This window comes from Schistocerca serialis, chromosome 6 (assembly GCF_023864345.2).
Source record: "Schistocerca serialis cubense isolate TAMUIC-IGC-003099 chromosome 6, iqSchSeri2.2, whole genome shotgun sequence".
Taxonomy (NCBI): Eukaryota; Metazoa; Arthropoda; class Insecta; order Orthoptera; family Acrididae; genus Schistocerca; species Schistocerca serialis.
Window position 1 is genome coordinate 620,414,080 of NC_064643.1, and position 19,738 is coordinate 620,433,817.

Sequence of the window (19,738 nt, forward strand, 5' to 3'; positions counted from 1 at the left end):
AAACCTAACTAACCTAAGGACATCACACACATCCATGCCCGAGGCAGGATTCGAACCTGCGACCGTAGCAGCAGCGCGGTTCCAGACTGAGGCGCCTAGAACCGCTCGACAACAGTGGCCGGCAAGGGCCTTAAGGGAGAAAACACACGAAGTCAAAAGTTTTCTGTTTTTTCTTTTCGTTACTTCTTGTATTAAATTAAGTTTTCTTGATTGATTTACGGCGTGCTCTGTCTTCTTCTGCTGGTCTAAATTTCATAATTTTGATACATAATTTCCTGAGTTGCTTGTTTCCCTTCGGTTAAGCGACGATTAACTTATAACGAATACTGGTATTTATTTCGTTGTCATGGTACAAAAAATTTTTCGTTTATTGTAGGTGTTTATTTTAGATTAATGATAACAAGCCTTACAACAGAACACGAACTTTTTCGTCTAAGCTCTACACAGTTATCAAAGATGGACAAACAAACTTACAACATGCTGTCTCAGAAATAAGACAACGAAGTGCTGCAACTGAAATTCAATCTGGAGCTCAATGTCTCTCAAATTTTCACAATGACGTTATCTTTTGATTCGTAAAGAACACACAACAATGCGAAGTGCAGACGGTCTTAACAGTCATCTGCTCCAACAACGTCAAAGATTCATTAAGATTATATCGATAGATGATACGTAATTCATATGTTTTATATTCTAATTCACTTAAGGTACGCTACATAAAACAACAGCTAACATAAAAGACTTTGACGGTACATAATTAGACATACACATAAATAGTGCAGATAAGAAAATACGCATATAGAAATGGCCTATATTGCGGAAGAGGTGTAACATACACACACAGCGGACTTTGGTTGTCGTTAACACGTATTTTCTGTACAAGTGTATGCTGGAGTCGTTCAAAGAATCCTTCCCTGCGCACATCGATAAGCAAATCATGACAGTTTAAAAGTCAGTTAAATCTAAATTTCTGCCTCTTTCCACCTGCTGAGAGTTGGCAACTGCTTTCGGAAACATCTTGCTGAGGCAAGTATTATAAAAATAATAGACTTTATGTTTACAAAATTTATGTCTACAGATGCTCACAAAAACACAGTTAAGGTTTTTGGGATCTCGCAACGTAACGTAGCCAAATGCCAGAGACTGGAGTCAAGATGAACGAACGCGGATCCATCTTCAGCTCCTTGACAGTCCGGCTGCAGGTCTCTATGTTGTAGCGACTGAGCAAACTAGCCAGTCCGATTTTGGTCTGCATCAGGCCGAATCGCATACCTGTGAACGGAAATCATTGTGCTTTACTTCAGAGAAGGCAAATCAAAACACATACACACACACGCATACGAGATGCGCGTATCCCACTGTCACACACTATCTTTGTTTTAAATTTCATTCATTGCTGTTCCGTTATAACTTCCTCCATCATTTTTATCATCATGTGTTCGTGTCACATATGTATTGTTTGTCCGTCACATATGTATTGTTTGTCCGTCATTCCCATCCTGCAGTGTTTCATAGACTTCCGTACGAAATTATTCTTATGTTTTCGAAACTTCTGTGCTCCCTCATTGTACATGACAAAGCACAGACTCTGACATTTTTTCTCCCTTCAGATAAAACAGTATCCCTTCCACAACGTTTGTAAAAAAGAAGGAACTTTTGTAAGATTCAGAGACACACGATAACATTTTGTATTCTTCTTAGTTCACTAACAAATTTTAGAAGAAACAATTTGCTTTTATCAATTCTCATAAGTCAATCTTGAAATTATTGCATTAAAGTACATGATGCTATTCTTGTTGACTACCTTTTGAAGAAGATATGTTCCCGTCATTAGGTTCACTGTTGCGGAATTACATTAACAGTTTTCTCCTCCCTCCCGCTACTAAAATGTATCTAACATCATCACGTCTCTGTCAACCGTCCACGAAACCTTAAAAATTGACCTGTCCACACATACACACACACACCATTTTTAAAACATAGTCACACCATGGTTTTGTCTTACTTTAATGTAGAAAACCGTCCAACTATTCCAACAATCAGTAGTAGCATGTAGGCCACGTAGGTGAACAACTAGATATGGGAGGGCTGTGCCAACCCTAACAGTGCGCCACTGTCTCCATCAATATATCCTACTCTTCGTCCCCCCTTCCCCACCCCCCTGAACCCCGGCCCACTCTTCCCATCTCACAGTAGGGAAGACGTGTGTGGGACCTCGTCTGCCGACGGGGGGATAGTGGCGTACGGCGCTATTATATTGTTCCTATTTGAGCTAGCTACATATCGTCGCTAGGCAATGAAAACCTCGTAACTCAAATTGGTCAAATTTTACAGGAGAAACAAAAAACTAATTATAGTATCGCATGGGTACCTGATTAGTCAAATGTAGTGGTTGCTGCTACACAATATGGATCCGGTCATTGGTACATAAGACTTTATTATGCACTTCAAATTTTTTACCGGTTTTTGGAGTTACAAGGTTTTCACAGTTATTTTTTTGGTAGTGATGGAGATAAGGGGCATGTAACGAGTGCATGGTTAAGGATTGAAATGAATGAATATTTAATTTGTTTTAAAAAATACTTACTTAAACTTTGCATTATTTGTGTATTATGAAACATCTGTAAGGATACATTGTTACAGATATGAAGTGAAATGAATAATTTCACATTAACCAAAATACTGGAATCTGGATGTTAATAAATTACAGTGCTTAAAAAACATAGAAACAATGTTGTTAGCTTTAATTAAACATTTATTACTGTAAACATTTGTGCAGCTTATTAACATTTATTATTGTTACTATTACTGCTACTATCACAATCACAGTCATAGGTGGCTGTAAACAAGTTTATTTTCGGCTGCATTTTTTTAGGCACGGACATGTTCTCTCATTACAAATGTGAGGCAGTATGTCATAAAATGAATGCACATCCTTAGGATCCTTTAGTTGTTGCAGGTGCGTAAACTTTTCTGCACTGATATTTAGTGGTGAACTGTAGAGAGGGGGCACTGTACATGAGTTGCGTATGTTTGACATCCTTCTTGGAAGTGGTTCCCATGTAGAGCTGAATTTCAATTTATATTCCATTTTTCCGGAGGGATCATACTTAAGACACCGGATATCATTCACTGTTGGATCCCCAATTTTGGATCCTGGCCGAATAGACGAATACAACGAGAGTTTATCATATGACTTGAAAAACGTATGGTCCAAATAATTGACAACCTAAGGTCTAGGACCTTGTCTTGTGGTAGTACAAACTTCTACATAGCCAGCAGGAGTAAAAATGTGTCTGTTTTTTAATTTCCTTTTTTATAGAATCACACTCCATTTGAGTGTGACCTTTCTCCAGAAATTTTTGCACTATTGTTTACCTTTCTGATTGGCGAAATGAGCCAGTGCATTACTCATGACTGAGTTTCGATTCTCGTACGTGCATCCGTCGCTATAGAAAATAGCTTCTGAATCATTTTGGACGTACGTTTCTATAAAATACACCAGTATACTGACGAATTCCGAAGCCGTTAGTCCACCTTCACTCTCGTACCAAAGGTAACAATAACCATCGTTACTTTTTAAATCATAGATGGTTAATTTGTGGACCTTTAGTTTGCTTCTATAGTACAGTGCAGATGTTTTTAGTGTGGGAGAAAGCAAAAGTTACGTCCATAGTAAACACACTTGCTGGCCCTAATTTATCACCATTTTTCGCTTCCCTTGCCTCAGTTCTTCGGGCCATATGCAAAGAGTATCCATTGTCTGAGATATTGCCTGTCTGGTGAGAATAACAAAGATCGCATTGGTCCTTTTTAGGAGAAAGTAAGTTAAGATTATTTTCATCGAATACCTCGCAGTACTGTTTGTAAACAGCTGGGATTTGCCCTCTTTTTTTGCAAAATTCTATATATTCCCTATGTAGTTCTGATTTACTCTGCCAGTAAGGTTCCAAGTAGAGTTTTGTGGAAGAACGAATCTCGGAGCATGCGTTCGCCCTGCACACTCACAATGGTGATTACCGGAGATGCGAGGTTTACAGCCAACGCCACCTTGTTCCTAGGTGGCGTTGTTACAGCACAAACTACATATCGCTGGAGATGTGAGTTTTTCATTATTGCCGCTAGGTGGCGACACCGTACAACTCGAAGAAGGAAGGTTTCAACAGACTATGTGGCATAATTGTCTACATTTGGTAATGGAGTTACGTGGATTTCATTTTCCGATGGAGTTACGAGGTTTTCATTGCCTAGCGACGATATATGTTATTTCGTTAGGCTCTTTCCAGTGTAAAAAAAATGTATTTCCATTAAAAAATCGTGTCATAATTCGACAGGTATAAACGTTAAGGTAACATTTTCGTCGGTTAGAAAATTCGCCAAAGTGTCCAGTAAAACTCAGCGGAAACCGCAACTGGATATTTATTTCCTCGTTCCAGGTATATTCGACGTTGCCTGCCTTACCTGTCACACCCTGTATACTGCCTGTGTGCGACATTTTGCGCAACGTACACCATGTCTTGTTCCTCGGCCTTTGACAGAATTAGACGAAGAGCGGCCATGGTAAGAAGTCCGATGTTTACCCGAATTAGACGAAGTAAGAGCGGCCTTGGTCAGAAGTCCGAAAACGTCATTGCACCATTTAGTACTTCAGAACTTATGTTTCCTTAACATAGGATAATGGCTACCATCAAAAACACCCAGTAATTCTGTCGTAGAAACATTGGCGGTGCATTCTCTTGTATTATTCAGCATGAAATAACCGCAAGTATTTTCAGTAGTTGTTAGTTATCTGAAAAAAGAACTGAAGTATATTGTTCACATACCAAGGTACCAGAGGTTTTAGTCTGATGGAAATGATCGGCCCAACATTTCGTGTCGCTCTAGCAGCACACAAGATTCCTATTTTCACATCGTGCAGAGGCTCTTCGTGTAATCGATGATGATTTTCAGTACTTCAGCGTCGGTTGGTTTGAAAATTTACTTTCCTCGATAAAGGCAGCCATGTTTCATCAGAAAATATGAGCAATTCAGTATAAACCCATTCATAATGCAGAGACTGCAAGAGCCTATTGCAGTGCCGACGATGTGCAACAGTATCTGATTTACTGACTGACGCACCAGTGTGAGGTGCTAAACAGCGCAACGTTTTACTCGTACTTCTTTCCAAGGTCACGTCTAACGCATCTTGATGAGCAAAAACCGTTACGCCACTTGCCAAAGTGCAAGAAACACGACACGGAGTACATAACTGCGTGGCACTGGGCTCACAATACTTCAATCATTCGTAAACCAGCCATCATGCCACGATAATAGATGCTTCATATCTTGAATTGTTTGTTAAATGTTACGTGTACGAGTACACAATTCTGAGTGCCACGCGACTGAATGTGTCTCTAAAAGAACTCTTGGTGACGTCACGTATTGCGAAAGAATCTGTCCCTCAAGATAGCTGGCTCCCTTTTATTACAAAATGCTGAAATTAATCTGCAAATAAAAACCAGCTTTGCAGCCCTCTGTGACGTCTTGTAGATATGGTGTTAATTAGCTTCCTTATACTAAACAATAAAGGTATTTAAAACGGATTAACGACAGTAGAAAATTACATTACTTAAGCCTAGTTTACACGACGACACTAGGTTGCAGGCAACTGCAACTGCGCTACCGGCCACTGCGCATGCGCGCCACGCGTTTGCTCAACTCGTTGATGAAACTAAAACACTTTCGGCGTGTTCCAACTTTGGCGACACTAGTTGCATGAGTTTGAGGTTATGTGTGTTCGTAGAGTGTAGACAAACTGAAATATGAAGTGGAAAACTGAGAATAATGTTCGCTTTTTGGATATCTATGCTTTGCATAGATGTTTGTGGGATATCAGTGGTACTGATAACAAAAATAAGCAACATATTGCTGCAGCTGAGACTGTCATGTGCTATAAATAACATAGATGGTTTGACAATATATGAGCTGCTGGGCAACATTTATTGAGTTAGGAGTACATATACAACTGAGTTAAGAAAAATACAAGCAAGTGTAATTCTAGTTGTGGTAATGCTCTCGTCTACAAGACTAAAATCCCATCGTTTGAGTTGGCCAACTGTTTGTTAAGGAATATTGTTGACAGGAGGGAAGGGTATACAAATTAAAGAAGCTGCATTCAATATTCATCTACTTAAAACTTCGCTGCAGTGCTCCCCATTCACATATGTTAGAATTTTGAACTATTGCCACTGTACAGATCTAGCTTCAAGAGAGTAGTATGCAAACCATTCTCTTCTTAATGCGGCCTGCTTCGAATAAATATTGTTGCTAATGTTAATAATTATTACTGTTAATGTTAATAATTATTGGTGTTAATGAAATAGCGTCATCACCAACTAAAACCGTATCTTATAGCATGCCGAGTGTTCTCGATTGTAATGCACGCAATATGATACGTAATTTCAGTTCTGGCGACAGTACTTCATGCATTACATTACCTTTATTCCGTATTGCATAATTAACTCTATTTAGAAAAAGTGAACAGTTCCGGTGACATTCTACGATAATTAAAAGAACTTCTTGGATCTTCCGTTATAAATTATTTCAGCAAGGATGCTGAGCAATCGAGCTGACGTCTTTTCTTCATCCAGTCACGAATCGAAACACGTTTCTTATTTTTTTCTTATGTAGCGATTCCATCCAACAAGCTTTAACTCCATCACAACTCGTGCCACTGGCAGCTGCCAAAACTTTCATTTCAGACACGACTCAGGGACCGACAAAACGACGAAACTGAAGTGTATACTGATGTCTCCGTGTCTACAGTCATATGTGAAACCACTTGCGTGCAACTCATTCCACGCAACCAAACGTCGTCGTGTAAACCAGGCTTTACTTTAACGTTGCTCTATCAATGTCTATTCCTGTTCCGTCTTACTAGAACTCAGAATGAATGCACAGGTCAACTTCCAAAAATCTATCACCAACGATTAACAGACAGTAAATTGCACACACGCACCAGAACCATATCGCAGTCCTTTTGTGAGCAGTGTCACTTTCAGATAAAAGGAACTTGACCGAGAGAAAAGGAGAACGATAGCGAACTTCATTTAACAATGTAATTCGCCAAACAGTCGTGCAATTGAGATGTTATTTTATTTTATTTTCACTGCCAGTTTCGGCAATTCATTATGCCATCTTCAGGCCCCATATACACCCCTCAAAAGTAATCGATGTTGATGAACTGGGACCATTGTTTCTGGATGTCGTGAATTCGTAGCTCAAGTGCTTCGAAAACTTGACTGCAATTGTGCTTCCTTCGAAGGAAGCACTTGAGCTGCAAATTCACGAAATACAGAAACGTATGGTCCCAGTACACCAATATCGATTAGGTTTGAGAGATGCATATGGGGCCTGAATATGCCATAATGAATTGCCGAAACTGGTAGCGAAAATAAAATAAAATAACGTCTCAACTGCATGGCAGTTTGGCGAATTTCGTTGTTAAACAGTTGACCAACCGCTGTCCATTGTCCACAATGGATCAACAGAGACTGAAAGCGAATTGTTCTGCTGATACAAAACTTTGGGTAGAGCTATTCAGATTTCCTTAAAAGTGACCCATGAATAGAGTGCGATGTAGAAGGCTGGTCTATTCCCGTTGTTATTTTTTTTTTTTTTCCTGAAAGGAAGTCACAGTTACTGATACTCACCAATACAAACACGTGGGCCATCACCGAACGGCAGGTAGACGAAGTCGTGCCTGTCGTTTTTCTGTTCCTCCGAGAAGCGCTCGGGGTCGAAGTGCTGGGGCTGTGGGTAATACTGCGGGTCGTAGTGCAGCCCCAGCACGGGTATGATGACCGAGGTGCCCTTCTCCAGTACCCACTCCGTGTCCGGCACTTGGTACTCCTGCGTCACCTCGCGGTTCAGCGTTGGTACCGGCGGATACTTCCGCAGCGTCTCTGAAAAAGACGTGCAGGCGCCACTTCACACTACAGACCTGCGTCCTCATAATGATCATGGGGCTGTTTTTGATTCGTCCATTTTACAGGAGGCTAATAGTTCCCATTTCACCCTTCGCCGGCCGGGGTGGCCGAGCGGTTCTAGGTGCTACATTCTGGAATCGCGCGACCGCTACGGTCGCAGGTTCGAATCCTGCCCCGGGCATGGATGTGTGTGCTGTCCTTAGGTTAGTTAGGTTTAAGTAGTTCTAAGTTCTAGGGGACTGATGACCTTAGAAGTTAAGTCCCATAGTGCTCAGAGCCATTTGAACCATTTTTTTCACCCTTCGTCGAAGTGCAATCGTACGTGGTTCCAATATTTTACTTCATTTATGTATATAACTTGATCATATTAAGACCTTCAGACTATCTCTTACACAATACTAGGGAGTCACAAATACTTTATTTTTAAAAAAATACGAGTAGTTACTTATAAATGTCGACAGTATTAATATGATAAATAGTAATACAAAGTAATAGTAAGTAACATTTGATAAATTGTAATATTGCCAGGAATGTATTAAGTATTTTCCAAGATTTTATTAAACAGAATATACACAACATTAGACAGTCATTTAGGTGAATATCACGGTGGTTTTAGGAAGGGAAGGTCAGGCTTTGGACAAATATTTAATCTCAAGTCAGTAATTCACCACATATTACTTAATTCAAAGGACATTGTATTTACGTTTATGGATTTCAGAAAGGCTTTTGCTTCTGTTGACAGAGGAACTATAGATAAAATAGCTCGAGAATTTGGCGTAAAGCCTAAACCGACAAACCCAACCCGTGAAACACTTACATGTACAATCTGCAAAGGCTGAAATTTCACAGCCTTTCAAAATAAAGACAGGGGCACGACAAGCTGACGGGCTATGCCCAATTCTTTTTAATAGTATGTTAGAAGAAACAGAGACATTTTGGAACAAAATACTTACTGAACGCAACATCTCGCCTATTAGGTTAGCAAGGGGAAGCAAAAATATCCAAATCAATTGTCGTGCATTTGCAGATGGTTTTGATATACATTGCGCTAGTGTGGCATCTGCTATGACACAAATAAACCTCTTAGAAGAAATAGCCAACAGAAGTGGCTTAAGAATTTCTGCAGAAAAAACAAAATTTGGAACAAAAGTTAAGGATGGTACAAAATTCCTGAAAACAGATGTAGAGAGAGTAGAAAAATTCAAATATATAGTGGAGACAATTCAAGAAAATGCTTTGGAAAAATCTGCAATAGAGGAAAGGTTGCATAAAATGTGGAGAGCATATGGTATAACCAAAGACCTCTACAATAAAAAGTTCTAGTGCAAAAATAGGTGCTACAACACAGCAGTGAAGGCAGAGTGCCTGTATGCAAGCGAATGCCTGGCATTAAACTATAATTGAGATAGTCAAAATATCCACGGGTGTGCTGCCGGTCTACAGTGTCCAACGGGCACAATATTTCGGCGATCATACATGTCGCCATCATCAGGTGAACTGACGGACTGAGCTCCTGTGAACGTGCCGGCACGGAGATCCGTACGCTATGGCTGCTCAGAGGGAACTGGGTTCGGTCGCGGCGGCGGCTGATTTAAATACCCTCCGCCCGCGGCGCGCTCCCTCCGCCGTCCGCGCCCCGCGCCACGGTCGCGCGGTGGAACAGATTGCGACGGCGTCTGAGATGACGTCGGAGTGATGGCTATGTCCGCCGTGGTCGTCACAACTATACGTTTGCTCGATTTACTCTTGATTAATCCGATCGCTGGTTCCCAAGCCTTGCTAAGATTATAGCCACAGTCACGGTTTATGAGGTCGTCATTGGTGCGAATTTCGATGGCCTCTCTAACAACGCTGTCCCAATATCTCGACGTCTGTACCAGAATCCTCGTGCGGTCATATTCCATGGCGTGATTTTCCGACAAACAATGTTCAGCGACCGCCGACTTGCTCGGATACATCAGACGAGTGTGCCTCTGGTGTTCACGGCATCGATCCTCGACGGTACGCATCGTCTGACCAATATACGACTTGCCACATTGACACGGAATCTGGTACACGCCGGCCTTCCTCAAACCGAGGTCATCTTTGGCGCTCCCCACCAGTGCACGAGTTTTATTTGGAGGACAAAACACAGTCCCGACCCGGTGTTTCTTCAGAATGCGAGCGATTTTCCCCGAGAGTGCGCCTGTGTATGGAATAAATGCAGTGCCTACCTCCTCCCTCGTGACTTCATTCATCTCAAGAGGTTGTGCTGCAGTGGTTGGGCGGAGAGCACGTTGAATCTGCCACTCTGAGTACCCATTTTTTCGAAATACAGTTCTCAGATGTTCCAATTCCTGGGGTAGACTCTCTGCGTCAGAGATAGTGCGCGCCCTATGTACTAGAGTTTTAAGTACCCCATTCCTCTGTGAAGGGTGGTGGCAGCTGTCTGCGTGCAAATACAGATCAGTGTGCGTAGTCTTCCGATACACCCCATGACCTAGGGTGCCGTCAGCCCTTCTCTTGACCAAGACGTCAAGGAAAGGTAATTTACCCTCCGTTTCAGTCTCCATAGTGAATTTGATGTTGGGGTGTATGGAGTTTAGATGTGTAAGGAAGTCAAGGAGTTTATCCATACCATGTGGCCAGATGACGAACGTGTCGTCCACGTAACGGAAAAAGCAAGTAGGTTTCCATACGGATGACGACAGGGCTTCCTCCTCGAAGTTCTCCATGTACAAATTCGCTACCACCGGTGAAAGTGGGCTACCCATGGCGACTCCCTCCGTTTGTTCGTAATATTCTCCATTAAAAAGAAAATACGTGGAAGTCAAGACATGCCTAAAAAGTTCAGTGGTCTTCTCGTCAAACTTCTGACTAATCAATTCTAGTGACTCTCGCAGGGGTACCCTCGTAAACAAGGAAACGACGTCAAAACTCACCATGATACAGATATCATGGTGAGTCCAACCTGAAGCTGTGAAGGCGTTTAACAAAATCGACGGAATTACGGATGTGATGAGGGCATTTACCCACATAAGGACTTAATATTCCCGTCAGGTATTTGGCCAACAAATATGTAGGTGCCCTGATGTTGCTGACAATGGGGCGTAATGGTATCCCCTCTTTGTGAACCTTCGGGAGTCCATATAGTCTAGGCGGTACCGGACCTTGGGGTAACAATTTCTTAGCGTCACCCTCCGGTAAATCTGCGTCCTTGAGAAGCGCTCTCGTCTTGTTCTCCACCTTCTTTGTAGGGTCAACGCTGATCTTCCGGTAGGAATCGTCATTTAGCAGGCTCTGCATCTTATCGGTGTAGTCCTTATGGGAGACAACAACTGTAGCATTGCCTTTGTCAGCCGGTAAGACAACAATTTCAGAGCGCTTCCTCAAATCACGAATGGCCGCCCTCTCTTTACTGCTGATATTTGACTTCATCGGCTTGGATTTCGTCAAGGCACGACACGTTTCACGACGTATTTCCTCGGCTGATTCTGGCGGAAGTCGAGCTGCAACCTGTTCAACAGCACTAACAATTTCTGCGACCGGACAGTTGTTGTCTCCCATAAGGACTACACCGATAAGATGCAGAGCCTGCTAAATGACGATTCCTACCGGAAGATCAGCGTTGACCCTACAAAGAAGGTGGAGAACAAGACGAGGGCGCTTCTCAAGGACGCAGTTTTACCGGAGGGTGACGCTAAGAAATTGTTACCCCAAGGTCCGGTACCGCCTAGACTATATGGACTCCCGAAGGTTCACAAAGAGGGGATACCATTACGCCCCATTGTCAGCAACATCAGGGCACCTACATATTTGTTGGCCAAATACCTGACGGGAATATTAAGTCCTTATGTGGGTAAATGCCCTCATCACATCCGTAATTCCGTCGATTTTGTTAAACGCCTTCACAGCTTCAGGTTGGACTCACCATGATATCTGTATCATGGTGAGTTTTGACGTCGTTTCCTTGTTTACGAGGGTACCCCTGCGAGAGTCACTAGAATTGATTAGTCAGAAGTTTGACGAGAAGACCACTGAACTTTTTAGGCATGTCTTGACTTCCACGTATTTTCTTTTTAATGGAGAATATTACGAACAAACGGAGGGAGTCGCCATGGGTAGCCCACTTTCACCGGTGGTAGCGAATTTGTACATGGAGAACTTCGAGGAGGAAGCCCTGTCGTCATCCGTATGGAAACCTACTTGCTTTTTCCGTTACGTGGACGACACGTTCGTCATCTGGCCACATGGTATGGATAAACTCCTTGACTTCCTTACACATCTAAACTCCATACACCCCAACATCAAATTCACTATGGAGACTGAAACGGAGGGTAAATTACCTTTCCTTGACGTCTTGGTCAAGAGAAGGGCTGACGGCACCCTAGGTCATGGGGTGTATCGGAAGACTACGCACACTGATCTGTATTTGCACGCAGACAGCTGCCACCACCCTTCACAGAGGAATGGGGTACTTAAAACTCTAGTACATAGGGCGCGCACTATCTCTGACGCAGAGAGTCTACCCCAGGAATTGGAACATCTGAGAACTGTATTTCGAAAAAATGGGTACTCAGAGTGGCAGATTCAACGTGCTCTCCGCCCAACCACTGCAGCACAACCTCTTGAGATGAATGAAGTCACGAGGGAGGAGGTAGGCACTGCATTTATTCCATACACAGGCGCACTCTCGGGGAAAATCGCTCGCATTCTGAAGAAACACCGGGTCGGGACTGTGTTTTGTCCTCCAAATAAAACTCGTGCACTGGTGGGGAGCGCCAAAGATGACCTCGGTTTGAGGAAGGCCGGCGTGTACCAGATTCCGTGTCAATGTGGCAAGTCGTATATTGGTCAGACGATGCGTACCGTCGAGGATCGATGCCGTGAACACCAGAGGCACACTCGTCTGATGTATCCGAGCAAGTCGGCGGTCGCTGAACATTGTTTGTCGGAAAATCACGCCATGGAATATGACCGCACGAGGATTCTGGTACAGACGTCGAGATATTGGGACAGCGTTGTTAGAGAGGCCATCGAAATTCGCACCAATGACGACCTCATAAACCGTGACTGTGGCTATAATCTTAGCAAGGCTTGGGAACCAGCGATCGGGTTAATCAAGAGTAAATCGAGCAAACGTATAGTTGTGACGACCACGGCGGACAGAGCCATCACTCCGACGTCATCTCAGACGCCGTCGCAATCTGTTCCACCGCGCGACCGTGGCGCGGGGCGCGGACGGCGGAGGGAGCGCGCCGCGGGCGGAGGGTATTTAAATCAGCCGCCGCCGCGACCGAACCCAGTTCCCTCTGAGCAGCCATAGCGTACGGATCTCCGTGCCGGCACGTTCACAGGAGCTCAGTCCGTCAGTTCACCTGATGATGGCGACATGTATGATCGCCGAAATATTGTGCCCGTTGGACACTGTAGACCGGCAGCACACCCGTGGATATTTTGACTATCAAATACGCCGGGAGAAACTCAAGGATCTTATAATTGAGATAAATTAGAAGAACTAGAAAGGTGAATTATAAGAAAAATATTAGTACCAATAAACACAGCAGAAGGCTAGAAATTACAAAGTAATGCTGAAATATACCAAAATGTAAAAAAAAAAAAAATTCAAACGTAATGAGATAAAGAATACATGTTTTTTGGACATTATGCAAGATAGCAGATTAACAAATAATATTTTCAAATGTTTGTGAAGTAAAAAGTCCAGAACAAGTTGGATCAACGAACTAAAAAAGGATTTAATGAGAAACAACATAAAAACAGAAATTATAAACAACAGAGAAGCCTTTCAGGGAGAAGTATTGGAAATGGAAGGATTCCAAGGGAGAGTAGCTAAAAAGACTGGTTCAAAATGGTCTGAAGACAGAAAGAAGTAACATAGTGAACCGATGAAAACATACTGTAAGAAAAGAAAAGAACATAGAACGAGCAACTGAAATTAGAACGTGATCGTCAGATGACCTATATATATAGACGCCGCGGCTGGCTTGGCGTTAAAAAATCCTTTACTACTCCTGCGACGGTCAACGTGATAACTGATGTTGGTCTCGTCGGGTCTGCAGACAGATCATGCAGTCACCTATACACAATATTTCCTCTATCCATCTCGCCGGCGTGATTAGCATGCAGCGTTCTTATCTGAAGAAGACTGTAGAAATATTGAATCCAAATTACTTCATAATTCGGCTGCACACCCAACAGGAATATCATCAATAATAACGGTAGCAACAGATACAAGATTACAAGTTATCTCAAATGATGTTTTCTGGCAGAAGGAGTTTTGAAGGGGAGAAATTCATGCAGACTGCATTAGCTAAGTGCTTAAAGAGGAAGGTGTGGTTGGAAACACTGGTACTCTAATAGCTGTAATGGAGTAACGAGTGTGTACAAAACAAAGACAGACATTCTTGAACTTTTAGAAGATATGTCATTAAACAGGAGATGTTATTCATTTCTTTGATGTTAAAGGGAAATAATTCCAGAATAGGGTTTCTGGTGCCGAAAAGGCCCCCGCAATAGCGATTGGACGATGGAGTAGGACACAATGGATTTTGCTCTGATGGTAATGAATGTTTCTGCTGTGTTGTTCCGACAAGAGCGTTAAGGTAGAAGAGAGATATGAGAGACTTTATATGTTGATAACACGGTAGAGGAGAGATAGTGTATGGATATATCTGAACTTGTCTGCAATTAGCCAGAATATCTGTGCATAAGACGGTGAAATATATTTAAAAATCGACTGTCACAGGAATTCTGTTCGCAGGCAGTCATCGCAAGTTCTAAGCGCTGTGAGCCTGCCTAAGAATCAAGTTGCAGAATAAAATCGCTGTAATCAACAATTTGAAGTTAAAAGCATTTGTACAGCTTTCGTTGTCAGATGGAGAGGGGACAGCTTTTTATATTTTTGTAGGGCATGCAGAGACGGTAATACTTTCTCGTACATCGCAGCTACGAGTTCAGCCCTGTTTAGATTTTCATTATTACCGTACACTCTTCGCCGAAAGAGAGAAACATATATTTATCCAATTTAGAATTAAATATGATGATATACTCCCGATATTTCGGGCTAATGAGCCTAGAATAAGCAATCAGGAGCGTATGGTTTTGGACAGATTGAGTTTTAACCCTATATCGTGTGCCTCTTTTGATGATGCGTACTGGTGAGCACTTAAGTTCTCGATAGCCGTCTTCCAGTTGACTGGTTTTTCGCTTACGAGGAGACCACCCACGTGTAATTCAAAACTCAAGTATTTTTTGGCCAAAGCAGTTCGATGCAACACTCAAAAATTATCAAGGAGAACGATTTCGAAGTTTTCTAAAGAATTTTTATTTCCTATAGTTAAGGTGGTTTTCACGACGGACTGTGTTGGTCAGTTCCGCTTCGCCGTGGCATTTGCAAGCCATGAATAGGAGAAGTTTACTTTGCGTTCTGTGTAACCATTTAGTGTTTATTCGTTATCTTTCTGTTATCGTGTGTCGTGTTCTTTTGTGGTAGCGTTTTCGGCCACATGTTAGTCACGATGTTATCAAGAATGTTTCCCAGAAAAAGCACAATCAGTTTCAAATTTGACAAGGCAACAAGAAATGTTCAGCGAAGCTCATTAGAAGTGCACGATAGTGGAAGTAAGCCGGCCGAAGTGGCCGTGCGGTTAAAGGCGCTGCAGTTTGGAACCGCAAGACCGCTACGGTCGCAGGTTCGAATCCTGCCTCGGGCATGGATGTTTGTGATGTCCTTAGGTTAGTTAGGTTTAACTAGTTCTAAGTTCTAGGGGACTAATGACCTCAGCAGTTGAGTCCCATAGTGCTCAGAGCCATTTGAACCATTTTTTTTGATAGTGGAAGTAATTGGTATCACATCAGATCAATTTCACACTGCTTACTGTGGCACGAAGCTCTACTGCTTTTCCGTGAAGCTCTTGAACCCTGTGTTGTTGGAAATGATTTCTCTCAAAAACGGAAGGAAAACAATTTCGCTACCGTGACGCCTCTGTGAGTACTGTCATAATTCCAAACGCTGACCTAGAGTACAAAAATGTGCGCTTGTTTACCCTGCCTCCTGAGGTTGAGAACTGTTACTTGAAAGATTTTAAATAAGTATGGAGGAGTGAAACAAATCCGAAATGCGTGTCAGGCAGAATATTCCCTCTCATTTTTAACGGTTTGTGGATGAAAGGTGCATGCTACTTACGGTCCACGGATACGAACTTGTTTCATCTGTAATGAATGTGGCCTTCAAAGAACGTTCTTCGCAAGACGAGTCTTCGTTTCAAAAAATTCGTTAGAGCAACGCAGGGAACTGGTCGTCGCTGAACTTGTGATGGAGAACCAAGTGATGGATACGGAAGCCAAAACTACCATGTGCAGATTTTCCCTGTTACCCTCAAAACTGGTAGCAGGAAAACAACCTACTATAGCTGATGTGCAGCTATTAGAAAACAAGAGGCGTCGACTGTGAGACGGAAGCAGCACAGACGAAGAGGTACTTGATTTAGAACAAATCGAGGGGCAAGAGAGAGCGAAACCGGTACCTGAAACGGACGTTTCAAAAACTACATAAAAGCAGTCTAGGCAGCAGCAGAGGAAGTCACACCGACCAACATGCAAGCGCCTCTTGAACCACAACAGGCAGCGGACAATACAGGGTGATCCATTGATACTGACCGGGCCAAATATCTCACAAAATAAGCGTCAAACGAAAAAACTACGAAGAACGAAACTTGTCTAGCTTGAAGGGGGAAACCAGATAGCGCTATGGTTGGCCCGCTAGATGGTGCTGCCATAGGTCAAACGGATATCAACTCCGTTTTTTTAGACAGGAACCCCCATTTTTTATTACATGTTCGTGTAGTACATAAAGAAATATGAATATTTTAGTCGGACCACTTTTTTCTCTTTGTGATAGATGGCGCTGTAATAGTCACAAACATATGACTCACAATTTTAGACGAATAGTTGGTAACAGGTAGGTTTTTTAAATTAAAATACAGAACGTAGGTACGTTTGAACATTTTATTTCGGTTGTTCCAATGTGATACATGTACCTTTGTGAACTTACCATTTCTGAGAACACATGCTGTTACAGCGTGATTACCTGTAAATACCACATTAATGCAATAAATGCTCAAAACGATGTCCATCAACCTCAGTGTATTTGGCAATACGTGTAACGACATTCCTCTCAACAGCGAGTAGTTCGCCTTCCGTAATGTTCGCACATGCACTGACAATGCGCTGACGCATGTTGTCAGGCGTTGTCGGTGGATCACGATAGCAAATATCCTTCAACTTTCCCCACAGAAAGAAATCTGGGGACGTCAGATCCGGTGAACGTGCGGGCCATGGTACGGTGCTTCGACGACCAATGCACCTGTCATGAAATACACTCCTGGAAATGGAAAAAAGAACACATTGACACCGGTGTGTCAGACCCACCATACTTGCTCCGGACACTGCGAGAGGGCTGTACAAGCAATGATCACACGCACGGCACAGCGGACACACCAGGAACCGCGGTGTTGGCCGTCGAATGGCGCTAGCTGCGCAGCATTTGTGCACCGCCGCCGTCAGTGTCAGCCAGTTTGCCGTGGCATACGGAGCTCCATCGCAGTCTTTAACACTGGTAGCATGCCGCGACAGCGTGGACGTGAACCGTATGTGCAGTTGACGGACTTTGAGCGAGGGCGTATAGTGGGCATGCGGGAGGCCGGGTGGACGTACCGCCGAATTGCTCAACACGTGGGGCGTGAGGTCTCCACAGTACATCGATGTTGTCGCCAGTGGTCGGCGGAAGGTGCACGTGCCCGTCGACCTGGGACCGGACCGCAGCGACGCACGGATGCACGCCAAGACCGTAGGATCCTACGCAGTGCCGTAGGGGACCGCACCGCCACTTCCCAGCAAATAAGGGACACTGTTGCTCCTGGGGTATCGGCGAGGACCATTCGCAACCGTCTCCATGAAGCTGGGCTACGGTCCCGCACACCGTTAGGCCGTCTTCCGCTCACGCCCCAACATCGTGCAGCCCGCCTCCAGTGGTGTCGCGACAGGCGTGAAGGGAGGGACGAATGGAGACGTGTCGTCTTCAGCGATGAGAGTCGCTTCTGCCTTGGTGCCAATGATGGTCGTATGCGTGTTTGGCGCCGTGCAGGTGAGCGCCACAATCAGGACTGCATACGACCGAGGCACACAGGGCCAACACCCGGCATCATGGTGTGGGGAGCGATCTCCTACACTGGCCGTACACCACTGGTGATCGTCGAGGGGACACTGAATAGTGCACGGTACATCCAAACCGTCATCGAACCCATCGTTCTACCATTCCTAGACCGGCAAGGGAACTTGCTGTTCCAACAGGACAATGCACGTCCGCATGTATCCTGTGCCACCCAACGTGCTCTAGAAGGTGTAAGTCAACTACCCTGGCCAGCAAGATCTCCGGATCTGTCCCCCATTGAGCATGTTTGGGACTGGATGAAGCGTCGTCTCACGCGGTCTGCACGTCCAGCACGAACGCTGGTCCAACTGAGGCGCCAGGTGGAAATGGCATGGCAAGCCGTTCCACAGGACTACATCCAGCATCTCTACGATCGTCTCCATGGGAGAATAGCAGCCTGCATTGCTGCGAAAGGTGGATATACACTGTACTAGTGCCGACATTGTGCATGCTCTGTTGCCTGTGTCTATGTGCCTGTGGTTCTGTCAGTGTGATCATGTGATGTATCTGACCCCAGGAATGTGTCAATAAAGTTTCCCCTTCCTGGGACAATGAATTCACGGTGTTCTTATTTCAATTTCCAGGAGTGTATGCTATTCAATACTGCTTCAACCGCACGCGAGCTCTGTGCCGGACACCCATCATGTTGGCAGTACATCGCCATTCTGTCATGCATTGAAACATCTTGTAGTAACATCGGTAGAACATTACGTAGGAAATCAGCATACATTCCACCATTTAGATTGCCATCGATAAAATGGAGGCCAATTATCCTTCCTCTCATAATGCAGCACCATACATTAACCCGCCAAGGTCGCTGATGTTCCATTTGTCGCAGCCATCGTGGACTTTCCGTTGCCCAATAGTGCATATTATGCCGGTTTACAGTACCGCTGTTGGTGAATGACGCTTCGTCGCTAAATAGAAATCGTGCAAAAGATCTGTCATTGTCCCGTAATTTCTCTGATGCCCAACGGCAGAACTGTACACGACGTTCAAATGCGTCGCCATGCAATTCCAGGTGCATAGAAATATGGTACGGGTGCAATCGATTTTGATGTAGCATTCTCAACACCGACGTTTTTGAGATTCACGATTCTCGTGCAATTTGTCTGCTTCTGATGTGCGGATTAGCCGCGACAGCAGCTAAAACACCTACTTGGGCATCATCATTTGTTGCCGGTCGTGGTTGACGTTTCACATGTGGCTGAACACTTCCTGTTTCCTGAAATAACGTAACTATCCGGTGAACGGTCCGGACACTTGGATGATGTCGTCCAGGATAGCGAGCAGCATACATACCACACGCCCGTTGGGCATTTTTATCACAGTAGCCATACATCAACACGATATCGACCTTTTCCGCAATTGATAAACGGTCCGTTTTAACACGGGTAATGTATCACGAAGCAAATACCGCACTGGAGGAATGTTACGTGATACCACGTACTTATACGTTTGTGACTATTACAGCGCCATCTATCACAAAGCGAAAAAAGTGGTCTAACTAAAACATTCATATTTCTTTACGTACTACACGAATATGTACTAAAAATGTGGG

General features: G+C 43.7%; 1 protein-coding gene across 2 annotated transcripts in view; it reads right to left on the reverse strand.

Annotated features, from left to right (window-relative positions):
* Window positions 1-405: 405 nt before the first annotated feature.
* LOC126484416 (probable cytochrome P450 6a14) overlaps window positions 406-19,738 on the reverse strand; it is a 109,741-nt gene continuing 90,408 nt past the window's right edge. Inside the window, exons 6-7 of one of the 2 annotated variants that reach the window (XM_050107927.1) lie at window positions 7,692-7,943; window positions 406-1,272 (exon numbers count right to left, since the gene is read on the reverse strand). In XM_050107927.1, coding sequence (XP_049963884.1) covers window positions 1,097-1,272; window positions 7,692-7,943 — 428 coding nt within the window. In that variant the 3' untranslated portion in view covers window positions 406-1,096. The remainder of the gene's footprint in view (window positions 1,273-7,691; window positions 7,944-19,738) is intronic. The other variant, XM_050107926.1, reaches the window with a different exon arrangement.